General features: G+C 38.0%; 3 protein-coding genes across 5 annotated transcripts; 1 reads left to right on the top strand and 2 right to left on the bottom strand.

Annotated features, from left to right (window-relative positions):
• Positions 1-2880: 2880 nt before the first annotated feature.
• Positions 2881-10530, top strand: LOC113510098 (zinc finger protein 99-like). Its single transcript, XM_052901307.1, has 8 exons — positions 2881-3137; positions 3589-3730; positions 4487-4600; positions 5397-5591; positions 6682-7360; positions 8136-8381; positions 9215-9380; positions 10088-10530. The coding sequence occupies exons 1-7, from the start codon at positions 2973-2975 to the stop codon at positions 9375-9377; spliced, it is 1704 nt and encodes a 567-aa protein (XP_052757267.1). The 5' UTR covers positions 2881-2972; the 3' UTR covers positions 9378-9380; positions 10088-10530.
• A 1491-nt stretch (positions 10531-12021) lies between these two features.
• On the bottom strand, positions 12022-19049 carry LOC113510128 (PR domain zinc finger protein 5-like). Of its 2 annotated transcripts, none has more exons than XM_026893554.3 (5): positions 18783-19049; positions 17180-17318; positions 16660-16758; positions 15413-15562; positions 12022-14387 (listed from the first exon to the last, which is right to left on the bottom strand). In XM_026893554.3, exons 1-5 carry the CDS (start codon positions 18948-18950, stop codon positions 13285-13287), a joined length of 1659 nt encoding a protein of 552 aa, XP_026749355.1. In that variant the 5' UTR covers positions 18951-19049; the 3' UTR covers positions 12022-13284. The 2 variants fall into 2 exon arrangements, with proteins under 2 accessions (XP_026749355.1, XP_026749354.1); XM_026893553.3 differs by having other exon boundaries at positions 12022-14390; positions 18783-19047.
• Positions 19050-20245: 1196 nt separating this feature from the next.
• Positions 20246-27289, bottom strand: LOC113510017 (ferritin, lower subunit). 2 transcript variants are annotated; one of them, XM_031910582.2, is made up of 6 exons: positions 27071-27289; positions 25039-25157; positions 24563-24577; positions 22438-22671; positions 22018-22202; positions 20246-21107 (listed from the first exon to the last, which is right to left on the bottom strand). In XM_031910582.2, exons 2-6 carry the CDS (start codon positions 25151-25153, stop codon positions 20943-20945), a joined length of 714 nt encoding a protein of 237 aa, XP_031766442.1. In that variant the 5' UTR covers positions 25154-25157; positions 27071-27289; the 3' UTR covers positions 20246-20942. The 2 variants fall into 2 exon arrangements, with proteins under 2 accessions (XP_031766442.1, XP_026749237.1); XM_026893436.3 differs by lacking the exon at positions 24563-24577 and having other exon boundaries at positions 27071-27287.
• Positions 27290-27552: the final 263 nt, after the last annotated feature.

Raw genomic sequence — 27552 nt, 5'->3', positions numbered from 1 at the left:
AAACTGTGTCAGTGGATTGTGAGCCCCATAATGTGTGATGGCAGTTAAAATCTCCCATGATAATAAAAGGAGGACAGAGAGTCGATAGGAGTGACTGAAGTTCAGAGAGTATGGATTGATTTGGATGAGGGATATAAATAGAGACTAAGGTAATACCAAAGGTTTTGACTGCTACTATTTGAAATTCTGGACTGTGTGAGGGGATGGGGATTTGGGAGAATGTAGTAGATTTTGTAACCAGAAGAGCGGAACCCGCCCATCCGTCGGCTCTGTCATCCCGGAGGCATGAGTAGCCAGGCACTCTGAATGTAGTGCCAGGTCTTAACCATGTCTCCGAGATGGCAAATGCCACTGGTTTAAATTTATTGAGTAAATATATAAGATCATGTTTTTTATTTAAGATACTCCTAGTATTCCATTGTAGGAGGTTTAGGGTCATTTTTTAAGAAGGAGGAGAGGAGGAGCTGCAGTAATTGTTGGACATTGTTCGGTAATGCATCTGAAAATTTTGATATAATGTTAATGAGGGTACAAACAAGAAGTTCCACAAGATTGTCATTTGGGGTAGGGAGAGGAGTTGTTTCCTCATATTTTTGTTGGCCTATAGCAGCACAACCATTAGGTTGAGAGGATTTGGGTGTCTGAGTAATATTATTATGTGCAGATATGTCATACGATTTACCCATGGGGGGACGAGGTCGGGGAGTTAAAAGGACTGTTTCACGATATGATTTTCTGGGTGATGAGGATGGAGATGATGTAACTGAGAATTGATAGTTTAGAGGATGAGAGGTTTGAGGTTGGTGTAAATTTTGTTGAGTCGATGTTACATCAGCATATGACCGCTTTACAGAAGGAAATCGGACAGATGCCTCCATGTGGCTTATATTTTCTTCAGCCATTACAATTTTTATACTTTTTTGTCTTGCATGTTCGGGACACACCGACTCTGTAGCTGCATGATTATCACTGTCACAGAGTATGCAATGTGGTTGTTCCTTACTTTTATCGCATGCATCACCTGCATGTTGAGCACCACAATAATAACATCTAGGTTTAGATCGACACTGAGTGCGAATATGGCCAAACCTACAGCAATTTCTGCATTGAATAAGAGGTAACCTATATAGCAGAACCGGGAGAGAGGTATCAAAACAATAAACTTTTTCTGGAAGAACCTGCCCTTCAAAAGTCAATACAACTGAAGATGAGGGTATCCAAGTGACTGAGTTGTCCGGTTTATGAGATTTGACATTTAATCGTCTAGCTCTTATCACTTGTCCACAATTAGGAGGAGTATCGATATTTTGGACCAGTTCCTCAAGGGACCAGTCATTAGGTATATTACGAACAACCCCCATTCGGGAGATTTGGAATCTTGGGATGCTAGCAGAGTATTTATTATCTGTAAGGAGTGGATTTTCAACAAAATTGTTGGCTTCTAAATGATTTTTAAATTCAACAGATATCCTATTACGACCTAATGCTTTGATACCCCTTCTTGATTCCTGTGATTTTATTTTTGTGTAAGAACTGCGCAAATCTTAATAGTTTTATTGATAATCCAGTTGAAACATCGGGTTCTATTCTTGTTATATGTACGGAATAAGGAGCCGCATCCTGGGGATTATACTTTGCTTTTGAGTCACTCTCAAAACCTGGTCTGGTGTAAACAAATTGTATTGATTCTGAGGGTGGATTAGTTTTTTTCCCATCCCTATTGTCAAGATCCAAAGACGCTCGTCTTTTCCTTGTATTACCTACCAGGGATTGAGAGGGCTCCAAGCCATCATCGATAGGTTCTATAGGTATACCTCCTATATCGGGAGGATCCTCATCACCGCTCACCTCCATAATTACGGAGGTGGAGCGAATATACACATAAGAAACTACTTACCACACACCACTAAGAAAATAGGACAAACACAGGACAAAATGAAATAAATATAAGGATTCTCAACACAATATAACACTAAATAATAAAGATTCCAACAAAAAACGTGTATTCACTAACACCTTCAAGTGACAGATCTGGAATTGATTGAATGATAGATTGTTATTGTTTTGACAGTTTGAGTGACATCGGCAAAGAGCACCTCTTTGATATAGTTAATATTCTGTAAGTACATTTTTTAAATATAGTTTTACTGCAAATTGCTGTTTACTGGCTAATCTTTAAATAAAATATAATGAAAATTAAATCGTACATCTTACTTATAAATATTATATTGTAAAATGATAATGCCCACTTACTAATAAACATAATAATCCGTTTCGAATAAAGATTACATAATAAGCACATTTTTAATTAAGTGGCAACACTGTCCAATACAGCGACCTCTAGTATGCAATAAAAACACATAATTATTCAATGCTAACTATTGCATACTAGATGGCAGAAGTACGTAAATATAAAATATTTTAGTTTTTCAAAATATAGGAAGCTGTATGTATATTACACAATAAACATTCATATAAATTATCTACCACAAAGATTTAGTAATCTTTCTAGGTTGATAAAATTACAGATTTTATTTTATTTAAATTCCCGTACTTATGCCATCTAGTATAGAGCAGCAAGCATTAAAAATGAAAAGATGTTTTTTCTATTACATACTAGAGGTCGCTGAATTCGACAGTGTTGCCATTTAATGAAATAGTGTACTTATTGTGTATTTATTATCTTTATTAGAAACGTAGATTATTTTGTGTGTAAATAGGTATTATCACTTTACGATGTAATATAATTAATTTCATTATATTATATTTAAAGTTTAGCACGTAAAAAGCAATTTACAGTAAAACTATAATTTTAAGAATATTAAGTACATAAAGGTGCTCTTTGCTGATGTCAATCAAACTGTCAAAACAGTAACAATCCATCATTCAATCAATTCCATTTGAAAACTATTATATTTACTTACACTTATTTATTGATATTCCACTTTATTCAGTGTTTTTATCCACTATTTATGTCTAATATCAACACAATGAGCCGTAAAGGGCCAGTCTTCGACCCTGGCCTCTGCCGTTGTTGCGGTGGTCTGAAGAAATGTCGTTTGTTAAATGTAGAATACGAATGGTCGGGACAAAAGGAAGTCTATTCAGATATGTTCGTGGATTGTTTTGGATTATTGGTTTGTAAGCTCTTTAATTTATTTCTATTTATGTTAAGATAGCAGATTATTGTCTTGTATCGATAGTTTATTTCTTGTAAAGTGTGATCACAATATAAAAATCTTATATATATAAAAAAATCCTTGAGTGATATAACTTGATGTAGGAGAGAGGATTGGGAAGGGCGACTATCAGCCTCTCTGTTTGCTACTTAGCCTGTCAAGTCTACCTCCACACTGTTCTCTGAAAATCAATGGTATTTATTCTTGAAGAATGCCACAATGGGTCAACTAAGCTGCCTCCATCCTCACCTTTCATCCCTCACTGGTGCTCCATAAATATATACAAACAGTACAGGCAGGCTTTCCATTCCATTATGATCCATTAAAAAAAAATTATAAACTTGTTTATCCAAGTATATCATATAGAAAACTCATGCATTAAAAGTATTATATATTTTTTCTATTATAGCTGTCCCACCTGGATGGAGAGGCAATGGACCGTCTCATATGTGCTACATGTGTCACTCGGCTGAGAGAGGCCTGCTCCTTCAGGAAGCAGGTGCTCTGTTGCGAGCAGAAGTTATTACAGACACAAATACACATACATGGAGGTAGGTATATATATGGCTGTTACCTGTGTACATATTTTTTTATTGGGTAATAATGGTATGGTAACTCCGCTTGTGCTAATGGTATATGCTAGCAGGACACCAGTGAGGGATGATAAGTGAAGATGAAAAGGCGGGTCAGTTAGGTCAATCCATCAGATTCACTTGAAACTGAACACAATGGTTTCTAGGGGGAACCGTGTGGAGGTTAAACTAATAGGGTGTATTGCTAGCAATGGGGGAGACTAATGCCAATTACTAACAATCCCTTATCCCCCCCATTTGTACGTATCACATATGTAAACATATAGAATGAAATCAATATTGTTAGTCATATGTAAATCTAAAAATGTACCCATTCTATACAATGTTTAGGACAGAAATTTCATGAATGAAAAAATTCAAAAACTACAAAACATTTTGGGTCCCCCATACTAACTTAAAAGCAACACCATGGTAATATGGGAAGTTCTTTATATTTTGTCATTTTTAAACCCTTATTTCTTTGATGAAAATGTTCAGCTTCATTGATGAAGCATTAATGAAGTATTGTGCAATTGTTTAAAACTTGACCCTATCTCTACCCACATATTGCCCTGTTATATTTTTCTGTATATTTTTTTAAGAGGGACATATTAGGCACGCCTCCAAACTATAAGAATAAGTGAATAATAAATTTATGGTTTAATTTTATGTTATTTAAATTAAATTTATGTTATATCATTATACATTATATACTGCAATTATCTTTATTTTCAGAGACAGAAGAGAAAATCAACACTGATGCATTTGTAAAGGTGGAAATGAATGATGTGAACCCTGAACCAATAGAAGATAGTGTCATGGACGACGTAGCTGATCACATAGACAATGGTATGGTCACCATCATCATCATATCAGCTGTTAACTATCTACTTTGATGGATGAAAATGGAATGGTAACCCCACCTGCGCTAACGGGATACGCTGGCGGAGCACCAGTGAAGGGTGATCGATGAGAATGAAAACAGGCCAGTTAGCCCATCGTGATGAATTCATCAGGAATTAACCATGATAGTTTCCAGGGGGAACCGCGAGGAGGTCTACCTGGTTGGGTATATTGCTAGCAATGGGATTCTCAGTCTCCATTACTAATGATCCCTTTCCCCCCAATATTATAATAGTTTGCAGGAGGAATTGTGTGAAGATCAATGTGATAGGGGTATTGCTAGCAATAGAGCTGTTTTTTTTTAATGAATGATACTCTAGACTCTAGACAATGATGACGGGAAAAAGGTCTTCTGAGCGATGACCTTACCAGAGGGAGACTTTGTACAAAAGTCGTTTGCTTGGCCACCTCTGTCTCATTCGTGTTTCTACCGTGAAGCAGTTGTGTTTGCATGGCTGTGTTTCGGTTTGAAGGGTGGGATATGGCGTGAGTTTACTGGGTACAGAGGAATAACATCTGAGTCCTTAGGAATGGCAACGCATGGGGGGTATCATGGGCGAAACAGTATACTCTGTTATGTCCTGCTGCTCATGTCTATAGGCGACGGTTACCACTTTTCATCAGATGGGCCGTCAGCTTGTTTGCTATTATAAGTTGCATAAAATAAATCTCTTTCCCTATCGCCCATATCGCCTTTTTCTATATCGTCCAAAATATTACTTAATGGCATTTAACGTTATAGACGGAGACAGTGTCAAGAGTGAGCCACAAACAAAACCAAAGAAATTGACAAAGTTGAAAAAGAAGAAAGAAAAGAAGGGAACAAAGAGGAAATCCAAAAAGTCCCTCCAGAACGGTGAGGAGCAGCTGGCCAGAGAGGACGTGCTGCAGAAGATTGCCAAGATGAGCGAGAAATTGAGGAAGATGGCGGAAATTAGTAAATGAGAATAATTTTATTTATTTTTTGAATTTTACTATTATTCTCATCTCCCCTCTTAAGGAGAGGAGATGGCAACTAACACACTAGCACAGTCGGCCGGGGTTCAGGGCCCCAGGGAGAGAAACCGGCGTACAATGCGGACAGAATGTAAGAGCACCGCTTTCTGCATCCTTCCCGGGAGTGAGCCGCCTCGGAATCCCAACCGTCTGAGATATTGTTCCAGACTGGTTGGGATAAGACCGTTCACCGACATAACGATTGGGATGATTTATTTATTTTATTATTATTTAGTATTATTTAGCTTATCTTTAGCTGTACGGTTGTTACCCTTGTACATTCTACAGTTTACTTTCAGCTTCTCAAAGGTTGACTGTAAGAGATCCCTTTATGGGATAAGTCCGCCATTGTATATTAAATCATTTACCAGTATTTAATCTGAGTTATGTACAATAAAGATTTTACAATACAATACAATTTATTTCTTAAAACAAAATTAGCCTATGGTACAATATAGCTGTGACCTAGGCACTAGGCAAACCCTGTCTCGTGGATGTCAAAGCGAGAATTTTAACAGTTACGGTGCGGTGAGGAGGGTTAATATAAATATCTAACGTTTCATGTGAATTTGGATATGCTTATGCGTGCATGTTTTAGGTGTGTATGAACGCGCGCGTATGTGCGTGCGTGTTTGTATGTACATGCGTGCGTGTGTGTGTGTGGGTGCGCGTGCGTGTGTGTGTGTGTGGGGGTGCGCGTGTGTGTGTGTGTGTGTGTGTGTGTGCGTGCGTGCATGCGTGTGCGTGTGTGTGTGCGTGCGTGCATGCGTGTGCGTGCGTGCGTGTGCGTTCGTGTGTGCGTGCGTGCGTGTGCGTTTGTGTGTGCGTGCGTGCGTGTGTATGTGTGTGTGTGTGTGTGTGTGCGCGCGCCTGTTTGTGTATGTATGTGTGTGTGTGTGTTTACAGTAAAAAAACGAATGGGACAGAGGTACCCAAGCAATCGACTTTTGTACGAAGTCTCCCTCTGTTAAATATGATCATTATGCTGATGATGGTAATATGTATTTTACGCATGTCCACCTCCATTCCAGACGGTCCGCAGCCAAAACCGAAGCGCACCGTCGACAATGACCACAAAACCTTCCACAACACCGTGGCGATCGTGGAGAACTCCTACGTGTGCCCATTCGACACGTCCTTCAGTGACTACTACTGCGTGTACTGCAGAGAAGTGTTCACCGATCCCTGCAGGCTGCGGGAGCACACGTCCACCCACGACCCGACCACGTTCAAGACGTCCGTGCCAAACAAAAAGTTGCCTCAACTCGATATACACAGGGTCGACTGTCGATTGTGCAGTGCGCCCATAGACAATATAGAAAACCTCAAAGAGCACCTGTCAGGGAGTCACGGTGTTCAACTGTACCCCATAAACAATGAGTTTCTAACGTTCAAATTGACCGTGAATAACCTGACGTGTTTAGAATGTGAGGCTACCTTCAGTTTCTTTCACGCTTTAAGGAAACACATGGCGGAACATTTCGGCACGTGCATATGCGATATCTGTGGCGCACATTACTTCGAGGAGAGGATGCTGATGCTGCACCAGCGGTCGCACCAGCGGGTGGAGGAGAACTACCCGTGCAAGGAGTGCGGGAAGAGTTTCAAGTCGAAACATAGCCGGTACCTGCATATAGCGAGGATGCACAAGAAGGAGCCGGCCTACCAGTGCAACAAATGCGACGAAATACTGTTCTCTTATTCATTAAGGTAAGTTCCTTTCCCCTGGTTGTTGTAGGGAGGGCGAGGGATTGGCAGCAGCGTCCCTCTTATAGTATCTCTAAAGCGTAACGGCTGCCAACTACTAGCAAACCCCTCCAAAGGGGAGGCTGATGTTCAGCATTGAACGGTTAAAGGTTTATATAATAAAGGTAAGTGTGAGTTCTCGGGGGGGGGGAAAGGGATTGTTAGTAATGGAGACTGAGAATCCCATTGCTAGCAATATACCCAACCAGGTCGACCTGCTCGCGGTTCCCCCTGGAAACTATCATGGTTAATTCCTGATGAATTCATCATGATGGGCTAACTGGCCTGTTTTCATTCTCATCTATCACCCTTCACTGGTGCTCCGCCAGCGTGTCCCGTTAGCGCAGGCGGGGTTACCATACCATTTTCACAAATAAAAAAATGAGTTCCCGCCGTGTGGTCCCGGCGTAGAATGGACCACCCCTTCCTTTCCTGTGGCTGTCGTAAGAGGCGACTAAGGGAACTTAACAGTCGAGGAATGGATAGCAGCGTCTCTCTTAAAACATTAAAAGCCTAACGCCCACCATGCATTGAATGGCAGCGCATGGGGGGTATCATGGGTGAAACAGTATACTCTGTTATGCCCATGGTACTGCTCATGTCTATAGGCGACGGTTACTACTTTCCATCAGGTGGGCCGTCAGCTTGTTTGCCATTCTAAGTTGTATAAAAAAAAAGTATTTTTTTATAAAGTGTTCAATAAAGAAATGAATTTAAGAGATTTTTTTTTTAAACCTAGATACAGGCACATGATCGAAGTACACGGGGAACAGCGTATGTACCCGTGCGAGCACTGCGACCGCGCATACGACAGCCGGAAGTCCCTCAGGGAGCACAATAGGCGGTTCCACCTGAAGATCTTCAAGCACCAATGCGATTTATGCGAAAAGAGATTCTACCTGCCGTCCAGACTGAAGGAGCACATTGCAACGCACACCGGCGAGAGGAACTTCAGGTGTGAATACTGCGGCAAGAGCTATCCGAGGTTAGTTGCTTTTTTTCTCTGCAAGTTAATCTTCCTCTGGGGGGAAAGGGATTGTTAGCAATAGAGTTTGACAGCCCCATTGCTAGCAATATGCCTTATTAGGTCGACCTCCACGTGGTTCCCCCTGGAAACCATCGTGAACAATTCTTGTTGAATTCGTCACGATGAGCTAACTGACCTGCTTCATACTCACCTATCATCCCTCACTGGTGCCCCGCCGGTGTATACCGATAGTGCGGGTGGGGTTACCATTCCATTATCATCCATTAAAAAAAAATCTCTCTCCTCTCTCTCTCTCGCACGTTCGTGTGGTCCCGGCATTGTATAGACCACCTTTTACTGTGGGTGTCAAAAGGCGCCAAAAGGATTTTGATGGTAGAGAAATGGGCAGCAGCGTCCCTCTTAAAATTAAACTAAAAGCCTAACTGCAACTGCCAACCCGTAAGTAGTTGCCAAATTTGACAATTACTGGCAAAACTCCCCTTAAGAAGAAGGCTTAGGAAGAAGCGTTGGACAGTTAACGGCTGAAATTGAATTAAGAAATTTGTTATTTTTTATAATACTCTCCAACAGTCCTCAGGAATGGCAACGCGTGGGTGGTATCATGGGCGAAACAGTATACTCTGTTATGTCCACGGTACTGCTCATGTCTATAGGCGACGGTTACCACTTTCCATCAGGTGGGCCTTCAGCTTGTTTGCCATTCTAAGTTGTATAAAAAAACAAATATAACTTGCTGACTTAATGGGGAACCGAAGTGCTGGTGAAGTGTATTTTGGGTGTTTCACCATACTTAACTCCCGAAGAAGTGTGAAGATATTTTTCCATTGCAGACTCCGCGGCCTCAAAGTCCACATGCAGTCTCACAGCTCGGAGAAGAAGTACAAATGTATGATGTGCAACGCTTCGTTCACGCAGAACGTCAACCTGAAGAATCATATGAAGAGGCAGCACCAGAGCCTGGACGCCGAGGAGGGTTACCACGAGGGGGCGTAGCGGGTACATTAATAAAATAAGCAAGCTTTAGTTCTTTTTTAATGCATGATAATGGAATGGTAACCCCGCCTGCGCTAACGGTATACGCTGGTGGGGCACCAGTCAATGGCAATCAAGCTGACGGCCCACCTGATGGAAAGTAGTAACCGTCGTCTATAGATATGAGCAGTACCATGGACATAACAGAGTATACTGTTTCGCCCATGATACCCCCCATGCGTTTCCATTCCTGAGGACTCAGGTGATATTCCTCTGTACCCAGTAAATTCACGCCATATCCCACCCTTCAAACCGAAACAAAGCCATGCAAACACCACTGCTTCACGGTAGAAACACAAATGGGACAGAGAAGTTAGGGGGGAAAGGGATTGTTAGTAATGGAGACTGAGAATCTCATTGCTAGCAATATACCCAACCAGGTCGACCTCCTCGCGGTTCTCCCTGGAAACTATCATGGTTAATTCCTGATGAATTCATCATGATGGGTTAACTGGCCTGTTTTCGTTCTCATCTATCTCCCTTCACTGGTGCTCCGCCAGCGTAACCCGTTAGCGCAGGCGTGGTTACAATACCATTTTCACCCATCAACAAAAATGGGACAGAAGTGCCCAAAGTAATGACTTTTGTACAAAGTATAATCTAAACATGCATTACGTGTAAACAAACTATAACTATGCCAGTAACTGGTTTTTTTTTTTTTATTTTAATAGGAATTATCAATCAAGAACACACCAGGAGATAACTCTAACCGCCGCCCATAGACAACAGAACTACGGACGTTTAGAAAAAGAATTGTGTAAATAAATATTACAAATAGTAATCAGCCAGCAAGATTTTATTTTATGAGTATTTATTGTTTAAGATTTATTTATTTTACTCTGTATGTATCCAATTTGTTTTAATAAATATTTCTTCCTCAAACATTCTTGGAAATGTGAGCATTGTTTTGACAATCTTCTTAGAAATAATATCAAAATTGCCGTACTGGCCAGATACATGCGGGCAGCGGCCGGCAAAAGTTGTATGAAAATACATATCTGTCGTGTTTTGCGGCCAGATAAATTACTATGTAAACTCATATCTGTTCTGTAATTTAAAAATGGAATGTCCTTTTACTTCGAAACATGGCTGCCATTAAACTTCAAAAGTAAAATTGTGTTTTTGATTTCCGCACATTGTTTAAGAAAAGTACTATACAAGCCTTGGCCATAACTAGGCATTGATGGATTCACGTATGTGTGCCTCGGCCCATCAATGCCTCAGTTGCTGGCCGCTGCAGTAATGTACTATATTATTATAAAAAAATGGTTTGTATATATTGTTTATTGCACTTGTAAATTACATTATTAATGCATTTATAAATATTGTGAGCAAGGGTGGACTTATCTCTGACAGAGATCTCTTCCAGTCAACCCAATGTAGTTAGAAAACATTTTTTTTTAATATAATTTTTTGTCTGGCAAACAGCCTCTAGTAAGTGTAGGTCCCGGCATAGAGTAGGTCACCCCTTTCTTTCCTGTGGGTGTCGTAAGAAGCGACCAAGAGAGCTTATGGTGGAGGGATGGGCAGCAGCGTCCCTCTTAAAAGGCCAAACCAGAAGCCAAACTGTGGTTGCCAACTCGGCTAAGCGTGGCAACACCTAGCCTTATGAGGGAGGATATGTTCAGCAGTGGACAGTTAACAGCTGTTTTTATAAAGGCTTACGGCCCATCTGATGGAAAGGTTACACTCGCCCATGTCTGTATCACGAAATGAGACAAAACCAATTTTAAAATTCTTTCACGTATAGAAAGCTAATCAGTGAGTACCGGGAAAAAGGGATTGTTATTAATGGGGATTAGTAGCCCCATTGCTAGCAATATGGCCTGTCAGGTCGAACTTTTTTTTTTATACCACTGAGGTAGCAAACAAGCATACGGCCTACCTGATGGTAAGCGGTTGCCGCAGCCTATGAACGCCTGCAATACTCTTCGTGGTTCCCCCTGGGAACCATCGTGATTGATTTATTGTTAGATCCGTCACGATGGGCAAACTGACTGACCTGTCTTTTCATCCTCACCTACCATCCCTCACTGGTGCCCCGCCAGCGTATACCGATAGCGCAGGCGGGGTTATGTTACCATGCCATTATCATCAATTAAAGAAAATCAGTAACATAATATATATATATATATATATATATATATATATATATATATATATATATATATATATATATATATATATATATTTATATTTTATACTATATACCTTATTATTATATACCAGAGGGAGACTTTGTACAAAAGTCGTTTGCTTGGGTACCTCTGTCCCATTCGTGTTTCAACCGTAAAGCAGTTGTGTTTGCATGGCTGTGTTTCGGTTTGAAGGGTGGGATATGGCGTGAATTTACAACGTACAGAGGAATAACACCTGAGTTCTCAGGAATGGCAACGCATAGGGGGTATCATGGGCGAAACAGTATACTCTGTTATGTCCACGGTACTGCTCATGTGTATAGGCGACGTTTACCACTTTTCATCAGGTGGGCCGTCAGCTTGTTTGTCATTCTAAGTTGTATAAAATAAATGCTCAGAAATTCTACCTACCCGCGCGTAGCCGGGTCGGATCGCTAGTAACACATAAGGAAATTAAACACAAAGCATAATAATTTAAATAATTTATTACAATATATTACACTATAATGAGGGTAGATGGCGCCACTATATGGTTATAAATTGCCACATTAGCTTTAAAATAATCAAATAAAAAAAATATGGCTCAAAGATCTTTAAAGGTTAACGGATGAGTCTTAAGAGACTACCGGCCCCATTGTTAGCGATATATTGTCAGGTCGACCTTCGCACGGACCCTTTTTTTAACACAGGCCAAACGAGCATGCGGCTCACCTGATGGTAAGTGACTACTACCGCCCATATACCCGCAACACCAGGGGCATTGCAGGTGTGCTGCCGGCCTTTTATAAAGGAATATACTCTTTTCTTGAAGGTTATGTTGTCGTATCGGTTCGGAAATACTGCTGCTGGAAGTTGATACCAAAGAGTGGTTGTGCGTGGAAGAAAGTGCTTTGAAAAACGCACGGTGGAAGACCGCCACTCGTCCAGATGATGGGGATGGAATTTTAGTTTGTGGCAGGTTTTTTTTTAATGGATGATAATGGAATGGTAACTCCACCCTCGCTATCGGTATACACCTGCGGGGCACCAGTGAGGGATGATAGGTGAGGATGAAGCAGGCCAGTTAGCCCATCGTGACGAATTCAACAAGAATTGTTCACGATGGTTTCCAGGGGGAACCACGTGGAGGTCGACCTGACAGGATATACTGCTAGTAATGGGGCTATTTGACCCCATTACTAACAATCCCTTTCCCCCCGATTTTGAAGGTTGACTAGGCGATCTCTTGCCTATTCAACCAATATGCTCCGACTTCACTGTGGCCATAACTCTTTTTAAGGACCTAGAGGCAGAGTTGTACAGGCAGCAATATCCTTCTTAAAACATCACAAAAGCAGCAGCAGTGGACAGCTAAATGGCTGATACAAAGTTTCTTCAACTAACCTGCCTTCATGTTCGCCTGTCATCTCTTACAAATGCCAAGCCAGCATATACTAACCGGGCTACCATTTTCATTAATTACAAAACTTGCTACTTCAGGGGGGAAAGGGATTGTTAGTAATGGAGACTGAGAATCCCATTACTAGCAATATACCCAACCAGGTCGACCTCCTTGCGGTTCCCCTGGAAACTATCATGGTTAATTCCTGATGAATTCATCACGATGGGCTAACTGGCCTGTTTTCATTCTCATCTATCACCCTTCACTGGTGCTCCGCCAGCGTATCCCATTAGCGCAGGCGGGGTTGCCATACCATTTTCACCCGTCAAAAAATAAAAAATTGGCTACTTCAAAAATTACTATTCATCTCGAATCCTTGGTGGTGACTCTTCATGTGGTTCTTCAGGCTACCATTCTGGGTGAACGATGAGTTGCAAACATTACATTTGTATCTCCTATCGTTACTGTGAGATCTTATATGCTCCTGTAGCGACTGGAGCCTCGGATAGCTCTTATCACAGAATTCGCAGCGGAAATTCCTCTCGCCCGTGTGGGTGGCCATATGTTCTTTCAACCTGGACGGCAGGTAGAACCTCTGTTCGCACAAATCACACTGATGCCTGTACACTTTAAGATGATTCCTCCTGTTGTGTTCCATCAACGTTTTCCTCCTATTGTACACTTTATCGCACAATTTACACGGGAACGTGCGTTTGTCCCCGTGCACTTCGATCAAGTGCCTGTTCCTCAGCGCGTAAGACAGGAAACTGGCCTCGCATTTGTAACAATTGACCGTCGGCTTCTTCTCGTGCACCGTCGCAATGTGAAGGTATCTACTGTATTTGGATTTCAAATTTTTCCCGCACACTTCACACGGGAAATTCGCCTCGACTTTACTGTGCGACTTGATGTGGGTCCGTAAAGAGTTCTGCTCGAGGAAGCACGCGCCGCACACGTCACATATATATGTGCCGAAATGTTCTATCATATGTTTTTTTAACATATCAAAATATGGGAATACACTATTGCACTCTGTACACGTCAAATTGTTTGTGGACAAACGAAATTTGAGAAATTCGTTGTCGACCGGATACATTTTTTTCCCGTGTACATTAGTGATGTGGTCTTTGAACGTTGGCAAGTCGTCGATTTTCACGTCACACAATCGACAATCGATTCTGGTGATATCGATTTTGGGGATCTTCTTGTTCTCCATCATACTCTCGAACATGTCTCTGGGGTCGTGGGACAACGTGTGCTCTCTCAGTTCGTTGGGATTGAGGAACTGGTCTTTGCAGTAGTAACAATAGTAATTGCTGATTCTATTATGGAAGGGGCATACGTAGGAGTTCTGCACTATGGTCACCGCGTTTGCGTACACCATATGGTCGTGGTCTATGGACAGTTTCTTTTTTTTGTTGACGCTCGCCTTCGACTTCTTCGGTGGGTCGGCTACTGAAAATAAAATATTAAAATTTCATTTTTTTTTTAAGAACGGCGGAAGTTATGGACGCAGTATTTAATTATAAATTTTGGTCCACAAAAAACAATACAGACTTCAATTTAGCTGGTTATTTTTATTTTAAAACTAAATTGCGAAAAACGATTTTGATAAAATCTCTATGGAATATCTATCTAATACATATATCCTTTCATAAAAACAGAACTTTCAAAATCGGTATATAAATGACAAAGTTATTATAGGGTAACAAATATTATACCAAATATACAAAACGAATTTAGAAACTTGTCCTTTTTTGGATTCTCCGAAACCACTTGACCGATTTTAATAAAATTCCCTTAAATGCGTAATCTTTGCTCCACATTGAGAGATAGGATAGTTTTCATCCGGTATGTATAAAGAGCAAAATAAGTTTGTCAAGTAATCTAGCTAAAGTTCGCGACTGACTCTTGGCCACAACAGAATATCAGTGTTTTGCTCTTCTGAGGGCAAAGCAATAAACTGAGTTGTGATCATTTTGTGTTACTATGGCACATGCATGAAGGAAGGGTAAGAAAGGAGATTGTTAGTTTATATATATATTTTTTTTTTATTTGTGCTTTTTTATTGTCATTCTTTTATCTCTTTTACTGTGTATTATGTGTATGTTTGTATTGTAATTTGTGTGCTGTAAGTAATGTAAATAAATTATCTATCTAGGTAAAAAAATTCTTGATGGAATGCAAGGTAATGTAAGTACAGATAAAGGAAGTGGCGCTTAAAAAATCATTAAAATAAATAAAATAAAATAATGTTTATTCAAATAAACTTAATAATAAGCACTTTTGAATGGTCATATTGTATGAATCTATCGCCCAGTTCAAAATGCAATTTCTGCTGAGAAGAATTGGCAAGAAACACAACTGTTGGTATTTTTTCAAATAAGAGTTAAGCGTACAAAAAAAAAAATAACTGGATAAAATCTCTATCACAAACTTTGTATGGATAAAAAAAAAAAGTAAAAAATAGACAATACCGGGCTTCTCCAGCATCCTGTCCAATTTCTCCCGCAGCTTGTGCATCTTGCTCAACAGCTCACGTTTCATCTTCTGCCGTCTCCCGCGATTACCGTCCTCTACTTCCATTTTTGTCTCTGGTAAGTTTATATCAATCTTCTGCTCGATTTCTGGAAGTAATATTTTTAAACATTTTATTTTATATAACTGTGTTATATATATGTGTGTTATGGGGGTAAACGAGCATGCGTCTCACCTGATGGTAAGTGACTACCGCCGCCCATGTTCACCAACAACACTAAAGGCATTGTAGGACCAGAGGAAGACTTTGTACAAAAGTCGATTGCTTGGGTACCTCTGTCCTATTCGTGTTTCTACAGTAAAGCAGTTGTGTTTGCATGGCTGTGTTTCGGTTTGAAGGGTGCGATATGGCGTGAATTTACAGGGTACAGAGGAATAACACCTGAGTCCTCAGGAATGGCAACGCATGGGGGGGTATCATGGGCGAAACAGTATGCTCTGTTATGTGCATGGTACTGCCCATGTCTATAGGCGACGGTTACCACTTTCCATCAGGTGGGCCGTCAGCTTGTATGCCATTCTAAGTCGTATAAAAAAAAATGTATTAAGGTTTCTTAGGGGTCAGCAAAACGCGCGTGACATCCCTGGTCTTACAGGCGTCCATAAGCTACAGTAAACCCATTTACCACTAGGAATTCATAACGATGACCCAACTAACCTGCTTTTATCCTCCCCTAGCATCCTTCACTGGTGCCCGTAAGCGTAGGCGAGGATACCATTTCGTTATCATCCATTAAAAAAAACTGTGTTTGCCGATCCGCCTGCTGCACAAGGCAATAACTGACAAAACCGCCTTTATGAGGAAGGCTTATGTTCAGCAATTAACGCAGGCGGGATTACTATTTCTTTATCACCCATAAAAAAAAACCAGAGGGCCTGCCATGAAATGTTTTCCGAAATTTCGGAGCCAAACGAAACACAAATTTGTTGTTAAAATTACATAATACATGCCGTTTGGAAATATTAAAAATGTTAAAACATTGTTCCTTTGGACTTTTATGATAGGATGTATTACGAACGAAATGTTAAACTCCATTCCGATTCCGAGTCCGATTTTGGTATAAACAAAAACGCGAAATTGAATCCGAAATTTCGGAATTTCATTTCATGGCAGACCCGCTGTTTACCATCAAGATCCGTACGCTCGTTAGCCACAAAATGGTCGTGATGATGACAAAATGCTCACCTGCCTCATGGAGATCATCTCGGTCGTCCATTTCATCATCTAATTCCATTTCGCATACGGGTTCTGTCTTCACTTTCACCTCAAGTTTTCGGTCCACGTCTGAGAATTGAAAAAACATTTTATTTTTTATTTTCAACCGACTTTAAAAAGAAAGAGGTTCTCTTTTCGGTTGTATTTTTCTTTATGTTTGTCACCCCATAACTCCGTCAGTTGTAAACCGATTTAATAAATAATAATAATACTTTTATACAGTTTTTTTTTAATTAGTGATAATAGAATGGTAACCCCGCCCGCGCTATCGGTATACACCGGCGGGACACCAATGAAGGATGATAGGTGAGGATGAAGCAGGCCATTTAGCCCATCGTGACGAATTCAACAAGAATTGTTCACGATGGTGTCCAGGGGGAACCACGTGGAGGTTAACCTAATAAGGTATATTGCTAGCAATGGGGCTGTCAAACTCCATTGCTAACAATCCCTTTCCCCCCTATTATGATACATTAAGAAAAAACCCAACCTTTGCTCTCGAGTTTCGCGCTAAGGAACGCATCCTCGCACTGAAGCACCTGCTGCCTGAACGCGCAGGCGTCGCGGAGCCTCGTCACACAGGTCGCACATATACAGGACTCCTTGCTGTCTCCGTCCAGGTGTGACAACTGTTAAAGTACAATGATGGAAATATACTATATATTGATTGTTTTTTTTTTTTTATACATCTTAGAATGGCAAACAAGCTGACGGCCCACCTGATGGAAAGTGGTAACCGTCGCCTATAGACATGAGCAGTACCGTGGACATAACAGAGTATACTGTTTCGTCCATGATACCCCCTATGTGTTACCATTCCTGAAGAATGAGGTGTTATTTCTCTGTACCCTGTAAATTCAATGCCATATTCTACACAAATACACAGAAACACAGCCATGCAAACACAACTGCTTTACAGTTGAAACATAAATGGGACAGAGGCACCCAAGCAATTAACTTTTGTACAAAGTCTCCTTTTAGTATCTTTATTTAGGGTTCCATGTAAAGGAAATAATTGTTATTTCCATTACAAGGTTGATGGGTGAAAATGGTATGGTAATCCCGCCTGCGCTAACGGGATACGCTGGCGGAGCACCAGTGAAGGGTGATAGATGAGGATGAAAACAGGCCAGTTAGCCCATCATGATGAATTCATCAGGAATTATCCATGATAGTTTCCAGAGAGAACCGTGAGGAGGTTGACCTGATTGGGTATATTGCTAGCAATGGGATTCTCAGTCTCTATTACTAACAATCCCTTTCCCCCCTCCTTTACAGGGTTACCACTCAAGAACTTTTCTTCCCCATTGGTTTTTTGAGATGTATGACCAATCCGTTGAAATGAAATGAAATGAAATGAATTTATTTTGCTAGAATGCAGGTAATTTTAGATGATAGAGGTTTATATTTCCCGTGTACATTCTGCCTCTATGTCGGCGTGCAAATTTTTAACAATATAATAAATTTATATATTCTATTATATATCTATTTATATTCTACATTATATTTCCTTTCCTTAGTCATACAATATATTATTATTATTAATTACAGTAAACTGAAAAAATAAAAGCCTGTACAATAGTTGTCACTCTAGCTTGCTAATCTTCAGACAATGTTAATAACTTTGATTCTTTTGCTGATATTCTCGTTTCATTTATTCGTTTTCTTGTTACGTCCATGGTACTGCTCATGTCTATAGGCGACGGTTACCACTTTCCATCAGGTGGGCTGTCAGCTTTTTTGCCATTCTAAGTTGCATAAAAAAAAAAACAAGGTATACCTACTTTTAAATATAATAACATACCTAAGTATTTTATAAGTTATTCAACTTCTATAACACAAACTTCTTTACTAGTTCTACACACACTACTTCCCAAAATCTAAAATATATTAGAGATCGTCGCTCTACCTTGTGGGAGGTGATACTACACTACGTTTGCCTTTACGCGGGCGCCACTCGAGAACCTTCCTTCCCCATCACTTGTACATTCTTCGAGTTATATTACTAGACAATTATCACTTAAATTTACTCACTCTTTAAGGTATGTCGGTCAAATTAGTTCACTTTCTGTTTATTTATAATATAAACTTACCAATAAACCGAAACAGTCCATAAACATATCAGAATAAACTTCCTTTTTTCCGCTCCATTCGTATTCAAATGACAAAAGTCGACATTTCTTTATCGAACGGCAACACCTACAAAGGCCAGGATCGAATATTGGACCCTTGCTCTTCGTAGCTACCGTTTGAGTAGCCATCTCGAAAGAATTTCACATTTATTTTCATAAAAATATCAATCAGAGACGCTAATTTCATGGCCATAGACGCAAATTTGACATTTCGAATTTTCAATTTTTTTATTTTTTTGTTACGTTCCGTTTAACGTGTTCGTTCGTCCCTATAGCGTGCAATCGATAATCTATCAAAATTAATTTAATTTATATATTACAATAACTTTAAAATGTTTAATCAATGTAGTTTTATTATTGTAATAAAACGTAATTTCAGAATTAGTTAAAGTTCTTTCCGTAAGTAAAAATACTAAAATATGTACTTATAGAAAAACATAACTAGAAACGGAACTTTCTTTTGCTTCTCCTTCGAGCAAAAAGTCAAGAAGGATATAGGTGTAGGGTGTCTAAAATATTACAATTAAAGGACAGTTTTTTTTTTATTATTGACATATTTCGTTTCATAGTACCAGGCAATAATTAAAATGTTACTTTCTGTTGTTTAGTAAACTGAGTGTTACGATATTATACATAGATTTGATTTGAAAACTAAGATTCTTAATTCATCAATTTATTTACAATTTGTTTTCCTTATTAATTGAATGTATCGATACAAATGACTTTAATGTCGCTGCCATAATTTTATGAGCTATTTTTTTTATTATTTAGATTTATTTACTTATTTATTTTAATCTATACTTATAATGAGTCTGTAGAGAGGTCAATTCTGTACATGAAATATATTTTCAAAATAACTATCAGGGGGTGATTAGTGATCGATACTGATGCCAAAAATGCTATCAGTAAAATTGTTGTCTGTCTGCATGTTCGTTATAGAAACAAAAAGTACTAGACGGATTTTAACGAAACTTGGTACAATTATTTTTCATACTCCTGGGCAGGTTACAGTATTTTTATCACGCTACGATCAATAGGAGCAGAGCAGTGAAGGGAAGTGTGTCTGTTACATCAAAACCACTAAACCGTGAGGAAGGACATAGGCTACTTATTTTACGAAAAACATATAGATGATGAAAATCTCAATCAATTTGTATAAGAGTATATCTAATACTATTTTCTTGTCGTTCTCGTCGGTGTCGTTAGAGGTGACACGGGATGGGCAGCAGCATCTCTCTTAAAAAGTTTAATTGCAGTTGTCAACTTGTCTGCTAAGTGTGGCAACTTCTGGTAAAACTTCCTTATGGGGGAGACTTATGTCCAGCAGTGGAATTATAATGATAATTATGTGTAATATAGTAAACAGATTTCAGAACACGAAATGTGGGGAAAAATACATAGTGTTAAAACAACAAACAACACAGTCTAATGATATTTTTTATTTGAAAATAACATGAAATCTACATGATGTTACTAATATACTTACAACAATATACAATTTTAAATTCTTATTATAAAAAAAAAATAAACTTAATTATTGAACAGCCTGTATTTGTACATTGGAACCGATATTTTACCAACATTGGCGACTTTGTATGAATATTGAGACAGGGCTTATAAAGTGGAGTATTGTACTATAGGATAAAATATTAAGATATGATGAATGGGCGTACCCGTTTTATATATCTGTTCTAAATTTAATATATACCCATAGGATGCAACAAGCCAAAACGTTATGGTGCCCATAAAATTAAGCACTTTTTATCCATATAACAACCCTCTCAGACATGTGACAAACGCATTTATCAATAGACACGTTTTCGTGTCGTGAATAAAAAAAGAAAGTGTAATAAACTGAACATGACTGACTCATGTATGCGGTAGCGATAACATACCTATCGACAGATTAATTAACGACATATCAAAAGGGACAGGGTAGATTTGAAATATTAAACCCTTTTTAACGAACTATGATTTGAAGTCAGTTATACAAATAATGTTACTATATTTCGACTTGTTTTTATTACATCCCATTTCACACGATTCACGTTAACGCATAAGTACAGAACAAACAAATGTAAAATGCCTCTAAAACTGAGTACGCCCAAGTACATTTGGTGTTTAAACGGTCTTCTGTAAGTATTCGTCGAAGAGGTAGAACGCGAGCGACTTGTCCTGCCCATTGTTGGCGGTTATGAAGCTCTTGAGGTCGGTGATGTGGCCGGCGAGCTCGCGGATGGTCTTGGAATGGTCCTCGATGAATTCTTCCTCGAGATATTGAGCGACCTGGGGAGTTATGTTCACTACTTAGTACCCTGATGAGAGCTTTTTAGCTGCATTTTATATATCCATACCAAACTGACACTTATTTTTTTTTATACAACTTAGAATGGCAAAGTGGTAACCGTCGCCTATAGACATGAGCAGTACCATGGACATAACAGAGTACACTGTTTCGCCCATGATACCCCCCATGCGTTGCCATTCCTGAGGACTCAGGTGTTATTCCTCTGCACTCTGTAAATTCACGCCATATCCTATCCCTTCAAACCGAAACACAGTCATGCAAACACAACTAGTTTACGGTTGAAACACGAATAGGACAGAGGTACCCAAACAAACGATTTTTGTACAGTCTCCCTCTGGTGTTCGCTTCTGCAAATTTAGTAAATTATAGTCAAAACATTGCCATGTGGTACCGACATAGAACGGATCACCCCTTCTTTTCCCGTGAGTATCGTAAGAGACTAAGAGAATTTAACGGTCAAGGAATGGGTGGCAGCGTCCCTCTTAAAACATCACTAAAGTCTAATTGCGGATGCCAACACGCCTGCCAAGCATGGCAACTACTGACAAAACCTCCTAATAGTGGCCTTTCTTTAGCAGTGGACAGTTAACGACTGACATGACGATGATGATAATCAATACATAATGAATATAATATATAATATAAGAAATCATTAGTATCTCCTGAAGGAAATGCTTTATCAGCAAAACTGAAGATTTTCACCAAAGAAACATAGGTTTTCAATATATAAACAAAAAGATTCAGGCCACTCATACTAACACAGAGATTTCAGACTCGAACGTTTTGTTGTTTCTGAATTCTTGAACCGCGAACTTTCCAACATCTTGCTTAGTTTTATTACTACTAACGATTTTAATTACGCAGATATTAACTGAGATTCAAACTTACTTCAGGGTCATGAAGATGCTGACTGTTCCTGGTGGCTTCGCGGTGGATGTAGAACGCCCTCTCGGCGATCTCCTTCTGGGTGTCGAGGGCCTTAGCGAGGGACTCCAGCTCGTGCAGCTCGACTGTGTAGTTCTTGCGTTCAGCCGGTTGCTGGGTGCTGCGCTGCGCGAAGTTCATTTCGCCACCTTATTGTAAAAATTAAAATTAGTAAAATTTGTCTATTCTATCTGAAATGTAAGTAATCACTATTTTTTATACAACTTAGAATGGCAAACAAGCTGACGGCCCACCTGATCGAAAGTGGTAATTATCGCCTATAGACATAAACAGTACCGTGAACGTAACAGAATGTACTGTGTCGCCCAAAACAAGCTTCATGAGCACTAACGTCTTTTTAATGGTAACCCCGCCTGCGCATACCTCTCTTAGTAATATGTTTGATCAGCTCGATTGTCTTCTCCCAGGCCTGGTCCGATAGCTTCTTGAACAGCTTGCTAAATCCATCACGATTGGTCTGATAGTTGTTGAAGTACGCAGCAGATAGCAGGTACTCGTAGGAACGTTCTAGATGCAAGTTGGCGTACGCCTGCATCTCTGTGGCGACGTTACCATGGCGACCATACTCCCCATATATAGAGTTACAGTGCGCCAAGCCTGGAAAAGGCAAGTAAATTTATAGATGATCAACAAAAAAAATGATTACTTAAATGTTATATGTATATTAGGTATGGGTAATATCCGATATCTATATACTGAGTTCTTCTGGATATGGATAGTTATCCACAGCGATATCGCTCATACAGTCGTAATATATACATTGCAAGCGGGTTTATCATTTCGATATTATATATTGGATAACCAATAATTAATATATCTGTTATTAGACCAATATATGTATAGATATTGTAACTACAATATATAGATATTGCTATATATTACCAATCTCTAACGAGTACGGTGTTAGTCGAACATGCACAAGCCGGGGGAAAAGAGTGTCAGTACAGTGGTACCTCGATACACGAGTGTTTTGAGATACAAGCCGCCGTGCGAGCGATATTTTGCTTTGAGATGAGAGCAAGAATTGAGATACAAGGAATCACACACTGCACCGCTGCACACGACCCCCACATGCGGGGTGGATGTTGGTGTTCAACAGTTTCTTCCACCTCAGACTAACACTTAACAGAAACAACTGAGGTGGTTTATGGGAGTACGAAGTAATGGCATTTCAATTAATTCCAATAAGGGAAAATTGCTTTGAGATACGAGCAATTTGACATACAAGCAAGGTTACGGAACGAACTAAACTCATATGTCGAGGTACCACTGTAATTGGTTCTAACAGCCTCATTGCCAGCAATATACCTTTTCAGGTTGATCTCCAAGCGGTTTCCCCTGGAAACATAGTGGTTAATTCTGTCGAATTTTTCCTGATGTGCCGGACTGACTTGCCTTCATCCTTACCTATCACTGGTATCCCGCCAGTGTATACCGATAGCGCAGGCGAGGTTACCATTTATTTTTCACTCATTAAAAATAACATGCCCGAGCTTTAAAATGTACAAGGGCCATCTAATTTTTTCTTTTATTATATTTTTATATATATATATATATATATATCTTTTTTTTTTATACAACTTAGAATGGCAAACAAGCTGACGGCCCACCTGATGGAAAGTGGTAACAGTCGCCTATAGACATGAGCGGTACCATGGACATAACAGAGTATAATGTTTCGCCCATGATATCCCCCATGCGTTGCCATTCGTGAGGACTCAGGTGTTATTCCTCCATACCCAGTAAATTCACGCCATATCCCACCCTTCAAACAGAAACACAGCCATGCGAACACAACTGCTTCACGATTGAAATACGTTTGTGATTGGAGATTGTAAATAAACGTTTAGTATCAATGTTAACAAAGATTTGAAGAAAGTAACTGTTGAGTTTCTTACAGATTCTTCTCAGCCGTCAACACATTTCGAACCCATCAGTAAATTTGTAAAAAATACTATATTTTTTAATGGACTTCAAAAATAAGGAGGTTCTCAATTCATTTACGAATATAAACTCAACTAAGATAACTGCATACAACAATATTGTATATTTATTTTACCTAATATTCTTAATATAAATAAAATAATATAAAAATAAAATGTTACTGATAGATGGCAGAATGAAAATTAATAATTTATTTAATAACTATAATTAATAATAAAAATAATTTATTTATTTGCTAAAAACACGGTATACAGATGCTAGTACCTAATAATAATATGTTAAGAACATGCATGTTTTAATGTAAATATATGTAAATATATTCTATTTAACTATTAAAAATGGTAACAATTAGTATTATCACAAATAAATAAACATGAATAAGCATATTAAATATGTAATCGAATAATGACAATCCTTTAAACATATATATATATATATATATATATATATATATATATATATATATATATATATATATATATATATATATATATATATATATATATATATATATATAGTTTTATAAAACCCAATTCATACTTACTATTCCGAGCTCTGCCTGTAAAAGATAAGATGTCATCTAAGATACGATAAGTATATACATATATGTATAGATAATAGATACGATATATAATATATATAAATATAATATTAAACAATGACGAATGTTATATTAATATTGAAATATGAATAAATAAATATCTAAAAAAAAATCATTAAAAACGAAAATATGTATAGTATAATGTAAAAAATACATGATTTCTGAACTAAATGTGGTGGTAGTTAATGATTTATTGTACAGAAAAAAAAAAAATGTTAATTCAAACACAACAATTGCAATAAGTATTAATTTTCATTGGAAATTTAATATTTTAGATAGCTTTTTTACAACTCTACGCAGCGGGGACCAAGTTAACCGCTGTTTCTTGAAATAATCTAGTTTGTTAACAGAATTTTACCACCACTTAAGAGTTAGTTGTAAAATTAACACAATTTTTAAGTGTCAGTTATAAAACTTACCCAAGTTGTTTGAAGCCTGTGCACACTGCAGAGAGACATCGTTATAGCAAGCGTCCTCAGCGAGGGCACCAGACACGGCGAGGAAGCACGCGACAACTGAAAGTATGACCTTCATGTTTCTGGAACAACGAATATGTAAGAATAAAAATATATGTTAATATTTTCTTCCGTATCACCTACTGAATTGATGTAAATTTTTTTTTTATTTTAAATGAATATTCTTTTATAAAATTATTCCAAAACAAAGTATGTAATATTGTTTCTAAGTAGCAAGATATAAAAACTCGAAGTGTTTTGTCAAATTTGTCTTAATGGGATAACTGAACTACTTTCAGCCTCATCTACCATCTCTCACTGGTATTCCGCGAGCATATACCATTAATGCAAGCGGGGTTAGTATTCCGGGTTATTTATACCCATATAAAAATATATATAATCTAGTATAGTAAGGGGGAAAGGGATTGTTAGTAATGAAGACTGAGAATCCCATTGCTAGCAATATTCCTAACCAGGTCAACCTCCTCGCGATTCTCCCTGGAAACTATCATGGTTAATTCCTGGTGAATTCATCATGATGGGCTAACTGGCCTGTTTTCATTCTCATCTATTACCCTTCACAGGTGCTCCGCCAGTGTATCCCGTTAGCGCAGGCGGGGCTATCATACCATTTTCACCCATCAAAAAAAAAGAAAAAAAAACCTAGTATTATATTATCTGTGGTATAACATTATCATTAATACGTAGTACAGATATACAACTGCAAGTCTAGATGAGATAAGAAATTTGAGATTTTATTGACTGTTGTTGATTGATTTATGTTCTTTGTATTAAATCTATAGAACACTCGACTTTAGTACACTTAAAAATTGAGGCGGTTTTTATTTCGACTATATACTCTTTGTATTATCTTACCAATTTTTAACAGAATTATTCTATTAAATTAATTTACTCGCATGTAGGTTATCTAGTACAATAAAAAAAAAAAACTTAAACTATTTCAAAATGACGGAATGACGAGCACAAAATTAAGATTGAGCAGATAAATTTGCATCAGTATTTAAAAAAAATCACAGTTTTTATGTTGTCTAAGTATTTTAGTTATAAATACTTAATTATAATTAAATTGTTAAATATAGGTACTAGAAAGTGTAGATTCAAATTAGATTTCACCATTATTTTTTTTAAACATTGTCAAAGGGACTATGTACTTAAGCAGGAAAATGCAATTACGAAACAAACTCCTTTTGATACATTTATATCATATACCTACGAGATTAATAAATCAGAGCAAAAGATATTGTAAATAAATCAATAATTTTATTATCTATGTAAGTAATTGGATTAATATTTACAATAGACTTAGATATAGCAACAACCTATTAAATGGTATTAAATTGATAGATTGATTTATTTACTACATGTCATCAATGATTATTAATGATATTAATATTACAGATATTTTTTATTACTCTGAGTAAAAAATAAAAATAATTCCTAAAAAATACAAAAGCGTGGTTACACTGTAAATATTGTCAAATTTTTTTATAGGGTATGAACGCCTGTTCTTGTTCTTTTACTTTTTTTTTTAAACTAATTTGTATAACAATGAAAAGATAGATAGACAGTCTATTGTTTCTTTCAAAAGATAACAATTATTAAGACTGGTTACGGTAAGAAAACAAAGAAAAATAATTTTAATTCAAGTAAGAATTTAGTTTCATGCTAAACAGTGTTTCAAGTACATAGATTACTTTGTGGTAATGGCCGATAGTATTTTATTAAAAAATTTAATTATATATATTTTGTTTTAATAACAAAAAAAAAATCTTGCCACAACCCACTGCATTTCTACATCCACAATTTGTATACGCAGCTATTTTTACATCCAGAGCATAACACAAAGGTTTCTATAAAAAAAAAAAAAAAAGAAAACGCAATTACGAAATGGAACGTCTTCTGTTCTGACTGTGATTGTTTACAACGCACATTAGGAACAATACGCCAAAAATTACAAACATAATTATGTACTTACCTATATAATAACACGCAATGACTTTGTTAGAATAATAATTTGACACGATGTGATCCGTCGAAAGTGCAGCCTTTACACACACTGGCGCAGAAGGCGACTTTCAACAAAGACAAAATAGTACTGATAAAAATCCGTATGATCTGCCGAGGAAAACTCCACGTCTGGGTAATTATAAATTTTTGTGTACCGATTGAGTGGCGACCAAAGATAATATTGTCAGTAAAATAGATACTCATTCCGTGTGAAGTTGGACACGCATCGGCCTGGGTTACCAGGTACAACATTTTTTATTCCCGAAAACAATTAGAAATAACCATTAGTTGGCTTGCTATTAAGTTTATGTAACTTTTAACATATTTAAATGGAAGTAAACTATCGATCAACGGTTAACAATAGTCAATATAATGATTCTTTTCATTAATAATTTACTCCTTAGATAATGGTAATTTTATAAATGGTATCACCATTACACCATCCCCCCT

The sequence above is a fragment of the Galleria mellonella genome, unplaced genomic scaffold (genome assembly GCF_026898425.1).
Source record: "Galleria mellonella isolate WM207_F2 unplaced genomic scaffold, CSIRO_AGI_GalMel_v1 utg778, whole genome shotgun sequence".
Lineage (NCBI taxonomy): Eukaryota > Metazoa > Arthropoda > Insecta > Lepidoptera > Pyralidae > Galleria > Galleria mellonella.
The sequence above is the reverse complement of the archived record's forward strand: the minus strand, read 5'-3'. Positions and strand labels throughout refer to the sequence as shown.

Coding starts and splice junctions, on each gene's coding strand:
- LOC113510098 (XM_052901307.1), top strand. CDS start 2,973: ATGTCTAATATCAACACAATGAGCCGTAAAGGGCCAGTCTTCGACCCT. Junction 3,138..3,588: donor TGGATTGTTTTGGATTATTG/GTTTGTAAGCTC, acceptor TTTCTATTATAG/CTGTCCCACCTGGATGGAGA. Junction 7,361..8,135: donor CTGTTCTCTTATTCATTAAG/GTAAGTTCCTTT, acceptor TTTTAAACCTAG/ATACAGGCACATGATCGAAG.
- LOC113510128 (XM_026893553.3), bottom strand. CDS start 18,950: ATGGCTACTCAAACGGTAGCTACGAAGAGCAAGGGTCCAATATTCGAT. Junction 16,759..17,179: donor CGCGAAACTCGAGAGCAAAG/GTTGGGTTTTTT, acceptor TTCAATTCTCAG/ACGTGGACCGAAAACTTGAG. Junction 14,391..15,412: donor CAGGATGCTGGAGAAGCCCG/GTATTGTCTATT, acceptor TTTTATTTTCAG/TAGCCGACCCACCGAAGAAG.
- LOC113510017 (XM_031910582.2), bottom strand. CDS start 25,153: ATGAAGGTCATACTTTCAGTTGTCGCGTGCTTCCTCGCCGTGTCTGGT. Junction 22,203..22,437: donor CAAACATATTACTAAGAGAG/GTATGCGCAGGC, acceptor TTTTACAATAAG/GTGGCGAAATGAACTTCGCG. Junction 21,108..22,017: donor AGCATCTTCATGACCCTGAA/GTAAGTTTGAAT, acceptor ATAACTCCCCAG/GTCGCTCAATATCTCGAGGA.